The following is a 6348-nucleotide window of genomic DNA, read 5'->3' as shown; positions in this document are numbered from 1 at the left end:
AATTTACCAAACCCTGATGGATTTGGATGCAGGCTGAATGGCTGCAGGGCTGAGATGGATGGACTGGTGACCGGTGTCACATACGAGCCTGCGACCAGTCAGCACAATCTGTTCCTCCCCGGTTATGTGAAAAGATGGGGAGTTCCCTTTTTCCTCGGTGCGTCCACGTCACCGATAAATAATGAGGGAATAATAAACAGTTAACCACCTGTCGGACCCGCGGCACAATGGGACGGCCCATAGAGAGCCTCTCATGCATGGGTAACATATTTACTCAGCCCCTTTCACTTAACGAAGTAGAAAGAGAGCCAAGACAATGGTTAAGTGCATCTGTTTGGTAAACTGGCATGACCGACAATCCGATAATATTTGCATATATTTCACTGTTCGATTATATTATGTAGGCTACAGGTATAGATGGAAATATCTGGAAAAAAACATTAATTAATTTAGGAATATTTTAACTTTAATTGTCAGGTGGTAATCCCTATATGAATATTATGAGTAATCCTATATCTAAGGATACCACAAGTGATACACATCAGTATAATCCCTAAGGGGGCATTAGCCCACCATAAGTGAACATAAATACAATTAGGTGGTGTCAATATGAATATTATAAAACGCTGAAATATCATGATGAATATTGATACAGTTGTTATTAAATATGATCCGATACAATAGTGTACAAATAAACTCACAAATGCGTACCAATAGGCTAAATGTATAATGGACCTGGTGTTGAGGCTAGAAAATACTACAAATGACCCCATAATGACAACTTTGACATGGGAAGTTGAATCCTATGATGGAGGCGATAGGACTTGAGGGGGCTCTAACAAGGGGAAGGGGGGTGTTGTTGGTGGTAATATTTCAGAGATGTGCTTTTAATGGCCTTAATTCAGCGGCAGCCAGCTGTTTTTACTCGGCCTGGTAAAGGAGCGGGGACGTGGCAAGCTTGCAAAGCTCGTGGAAATTAGTCTCGGTCAGCCAGAGCAGCCTATGCTTCCTGCTAACCATCTGCTTACGGCTCACAAAAGGAGGATTTCGGGCAGCCAAGTAAAGGAATATGGGCTCATAAAAAAAGCTTTGAAGGTTCTCGTTCCTTAGCGGATGTGTAGCTGTGCTGGCGGAGCGCTGCGTTAACGCCTGTTTGTGCGTCCTGCGCTCATAAAGCAGACGCACCTCTGATAAGCGTTGACTCTCCTGAAGGATCATTTCACGGAGGCGTTCCCTTTTAATTACCGAATTGTGGCCAGTTTATATTAGATTGATGTCGAACCACTTATCGTCATTTGAGCTGATCCCAAATGATGCAAACTGATCAGACTGGTTCACTTAAGACAGAAATATCACTCAGTAAAGCTGACTGTGCGCACAGACCGGCTGCCGGAAATTGTTCTTTATATTACACTTTCAATTAAACATTGAGCCTTTTTTCTTACGGTTTTTTTAGTTGACTGATAATAAAACCACTTTCAGAATCATATTGTCAAATATAAAATATGATTTTAAAAGTACAATATATTATTATTATTATTATATTATTGTTTTGTTCTTAACATCATGAGTGGACAATAATAACACATAGACTCGCTCGGGATATCCCGGTATTTTTTAGTTAAGTGGAAAAATATATTTGAGTGTTAAAGATCAAGCATGTCGACATACTTTTGACAATTTGTGGCAATAAAGGGCAGACATGACAAAGTAAAACATAAATAGTAAATGTATAAAGTTTTTTATTTCTTGTATTTTAAATCTAAATCAAACTTTTCCAAATAGTTTTATTGTATTTCTTATTTTAATTTGGAAACAATTTGGCGTTTATTTTTCCTCTTGGGCTCTGCGATGCATTTTCGCCTGATTGCTTTGCTTTAACGGGTTTTCAGGGGCAAAGCTGACAGAACACGACGATCAGGCTCCAAGTCGCTTTAATAAGAGTTTTATATGGGGTCTCAGTGTCCGCTCATATGAATGCGTTTTAAATCAAATCACAGATGCACTTTTATTCAGCCGGTTAAAATAGCAGAACAAAACCGTCTTTAGAAATAAAGCTTTTTTTTATTCCTCTGGGCTTTTTTTTGAAGAGAAGAGAGGGCAGGAGAGAAAGGCCGAGGGGCGCCTCCTCCGCAGCTGAGGCTGACAGTTAGTTCATGGTTAACAGGATCATGAGCGCACTGCTCAGGCCGCACACTTCTCCTGTGCGCACTGAGCTGCGGCTCTGCGCACTGAATAGAGCCTGTGCAAAAAGAGTGATATTTAACACATCTGTTAAAGCGTTTTGATAGCAGAAATCCGTTTAAGACATTATTCCATGACGAGGGCCAGATTGAGTGTTGAGAATCCGATGAAACCCTAAAACTGATTTACATTTCATATGCTGCGCAGCGCTGCAACCAGTGTAGAAAATGTTCGCCTAGATTTAACATAATACACTCAGTTATTATTTTAACAGTATTATATTGTTTAAAGCCTACTTTTATCATCTTATGTGTATATATTTTTTATTTTTGCACTGCTGAAAATAGAATAAAAGAATAATTTCACATTGTTAACGAGTAGGCTGTATATTTTTTTATAATCTGCATAACAGAAAGACACCATGAATGGGAACGAATAAAGTATCTTTTATTTAAGTACTCATTAAAAGCCCCCATATAATGGCTGAATCTGTAAAGATTGCTCTTTAATTAGGCCGCTTGCCTCTGCCAAACAAAACAAATTGAAAGGAAAGTGGTCAACATGCAAAATTGATGACTGAGCCTCTTTTGTGGTGGGGACATTGTGTGTTGCTTGCTTATGAAGTCTAATGCAATCATAAATTGCGTCCTTCGGCCAATCAGCGGGCCGGGGGATGCGGCATGAAAGCGACCCATGTGGAGAACTTTGTTGAGCCCCATTGTTGAGGCTGTCAGCGCTGAGCGGAGGGCCGGGGAGGGGGGGGCAGGCCACTATAAAATACCTCTCCCCTGAGTGGGAAAACCAGAGGAGTTAGCAGCCATTCACACGACTGATTCTCTCCCAGCTGACACAAGGAGTATCTCAGATTTCACACACAGACTTTTTTCTCATCCGGGACCATGATGATCCCAAGCGTCCTCGCGCCTCCTGCCTTCTACCCGGGTCTGTACCGGCCCGCCGCCGCTCTGCCGTTCCACCACACCCACCCGTCCGGCTTCCATACCCACTCCAGCTTTCTAGTGGAGGACCTGCTGCGGATAAGCCGGCCTGCCGCCTTCATTAACCGGACTGTCCCGTTAGCGTGCGCCTCCCTGCCCACGGCCACCACCACCGTGTCCTTCAGCGGCGTGCCCGCGGAGCGCGCGGTGGCCACGACCGCGGTGACGCGCGAATCGTGCTCGCCAAAAATGTCGGTGTCGAGCAGCAAGGACCCAACTTTTCTCAAGTTTGGAGTGAGCGCCATCCTCGCACCTTCACCAAAGATCGGTGAGTAGACGGACTCCGTGCTCCATACCATCAGTTTGAGTTGACGTGTTTCTTAGAAATGATTGTTTCTCATTCGGGAATGATTAACGTGTGATGTTCCTCCACAGCGTCCTCACACCCTACTTTCCACAGCCTGCACGCCAAGACCTTCCCCATCCCCTGCTTTGACGGAACCTTTCACCCCATATTCAGGACGCCTTATTTTCCAGGTGGGCGCAGCTTTTACGCACTTCTCCATCTATCTTTAGCCTTTAGAATTCTGTCTGAACTAATTGCTTTTCAATGTAAAAAACTCTCGCACCCTGTGATATATTTTTTTAACCACCGAAAGAAGAAATCACTGTCTTATTAATGGGGAGCTCTGGCCCCTGCCCGGACGCACACACCCACTCCTAATTAACCAATTATCCCAAATCGTCACACTCTAAATTTGAGGCGGGGTGGCGAGTTATAGTCCCCCCCTGCTTCCCATTGGGGGGCGTTTTGGCATTTCTCTGGCCCCGCGTTTTCCCACAGAGCCCGGGGGGCCACCGGGCCGCTGTGGTGGGCAACAAAGCCTTCAGCACCATGACCAATTTGGTCAGCTCCCACCGGGCGAACCACCCACACACCCCGGAGAGTGACTTTTACCAGGGGGGGTGTGGGGGGCAAAGGCGTGAACCAGTCATGCACTAATTTCCCTATTAGGCGCTATTGAGAGTTTTCAATATTCTCACAAGACCACATAGCGCGTCGTTGTTCCTGATTCTTCTGCGGCCACAGGGCAGCTACTGTCAGGAAGACGTCCAGTTAGCAGAACGCAGACAGGAAGAGTGTCTCGCGCGGAGGGAGTTGAAGTAAGGCGATTTAAAAAAAATTAAAAAAAAGCCCTACTGCATCCAAAAATGTCATAGCTGGGGGACGTTTGTCCCTGCGTGCTGCTCGGCCCATAGGATAGGTTACCACTGACCTCCAATCCTCCCTCTCTCTGTGCCCTAAACGTTTATTCTCCAAGCGGGCCAATCAACGAGTTGAGATAAAGAAGAATCTCTGAGAAAAGTCTATAAAGTCGCTAGTCCGTGCTTTCATTCAGACAAATCATAATGGAGATGGAGTCTTTTCATGGGCTCAGCTGAAAGCCTCAACAAAACAACTCCAGCGTGCTGAATAGCTTTTCGTGTTCATTTAATGAAAATGATTTGAAGGCACGAAGAAGAAAAAAAAGCGCCATTCCCCTCCACTCTTCACTCCCCCCTCCAGGCATCAGTATTCTGGTATGCAGTTGTGCTTAGTTTGAAAGTGTAAATCTCCTTTTGTTGCGATAATATATGGCCTTCGCCGCCTGTCCAGAGTCTTTTCTGCGTTAGTTCATTACTACACAATTACCGTTCACGGTTTATTAACTCCTCTATCCGCCCTCACAGGGTTCCTTAAAGGATATGCTACCTCTTTACCATACCAATGCGGTTGGAGACCGGCCAATGTGCTAATTAGTCACCTCGTGCCATTTCACTCAAAACGGAGACGTATTGCACAGTTCTAAAGGAAGAAAACTTCCAATAAAAAGTTGAAAAGTACGGGCTTAAAGGGAAATCATTACATTCATATAGATTTCTAAGGGATTTTTAGTTGAGATTTAGACAACAGAAGAATATTCAATATCTCCTAGTTGGTCATTTGTGTCTGCAGGGTCGTTTTAATGATAATTTCTTCTCCGCGAACAGTATTTATTTCGGAGATGTGGCAAAGAAAGCAAAGCTAACAAGTTCCAATTTCTCCTCGTTGTTTGTATTGTAGCATCTTCATCCGTTGTCCCCATTCCCGGGACCTTTTCTTGGCCCCTGGCCGCCAGAGGAAAACCCCGGAGAGGGATGCTGAGGAGGGCCGTGTTCTCCGATGTGCAGCGCAAAGCTCTGGAGAAAATGTTCCAGAAACAGAAATACATCAGCAAGCCCGACAGGAAGAAGCTTGCCTCTAAGCTGGGCCTTAAAGACTCACAGGTAAAACTTCACAAGTGATTCAAATATTCAATACGTCGTGCGTAATTTGCGCGTAACACCACTGTTGTGCATTCCGCTGCACTTAACGCAGCACATTTTCACTCACCGTTTTTTTTCGCCGTCTACAGGTGAAAATCTGGTTCCAGAACCGGAGAATGAAGTGGAGGAACTCCAAGGAACGAGAGCTGCTGTCATCCGGTGGCTGCCGCGAGCAGACGCTGCCCACCAAAGCCAACCCGCACCCGGACCTCAGCGACGTGGGCAAGAAGTCTTCGGCTGAGGAGGAAGATGAGGAAGAAGAGTTTCGAAGAGAGAGAATCAGGGCGCACTCCAGCATCTCCTCTCCATCTCTTTCCAGTAAGCACTCGGACTTCTCAGAGTCAGACGAAGAAGAAATAACAGTATCTTAATTTATTTAAAAATAAGCAAATATAGAGAATATAACCCATGTTTTGTTTTCGTATGAGACTGTGACCAGATTTGTAAGAAGCTGCCGACCCCATAAATGTCATTGTTAAAAAAAATGAAGTTTCTCTCCAGTTTGTTGGTTACTCAGCGCATGCGCACTGTACAGGATCTGCTTCTGGGACACAATTTGCTGTTTTGCACAGCTTTGTTCAATTGTACAGTATTTTGTACAATTTTGTATGGACATTTTATGCCAAGAATATTGAGTTACTTTTACCTTGAATAGAGTTGTTTATTGAAAAAAATGTAGCTATTTGGTTAATAATTTATATGAATTTCTTTAATAAGTATGTTGTATTATGTGCTGTATATATGTTTATTTCACACTTTTTGTACAATACCAAATAAAATTGTAAACAATTCCAAGTCAAATGTGTGTTTGTTAGATTTTTTGTTGTTCACAATTCACAAATAACCTTTGACATGACACCGGCTCTAAACATCCTGCTTT

The 6348-nt window shown here is 43.9% G+C and overlaps 1 protein-coding gene across 1 annotated transcript; it reads left to right on the top strand.

Annotated features, from left to right (window-relative positions):
• Positions 1 to 3083: 3083 nt before the first annotated feature.
• Positions 3084 to 5971, top strand: LOC306794706 (homeobox protein DBX1-B-like; the record flags this gene model as incomplete). Its single annotated transcript, XM_079292890.1, has 4 exons — positions 3084 to 3450; positions 3558 to 3659; positions 5227 to 5429; positions 5558 to 5971. The coding sequence occupies 4 exons, from the start codon at positions 3084 to 3086 to the stop codon at positions 5837 to 5839; spliced, it is 954 nt and encodes a 317-aa protein (XP_079149016.1). The 3' UTR covers positions 5840 to 5971.
• Between the last annotated feature and the right edge of the window lie 377 nt (positions 5972 to 6348).

The sequence above is a fragment of the Melanostigma gelatinosum genome (genome assembly GCF_949748355.1).
Source record: "Melanostigma gelatinosum genome assembly, chromosome: 2".
Classification (NCBI taxonomy): Eukaryota; Metazoa; Chordata; class Actinopteri; order Perciformes; family Zoarcidae; genus Melanostigma; species Melanostigma gelatinosum.
The sequence above is the reverse complement of the archived record's forward strand: the minus strand, read 5'-3'. Positions and strand labels throughout refer to the sequence as shown.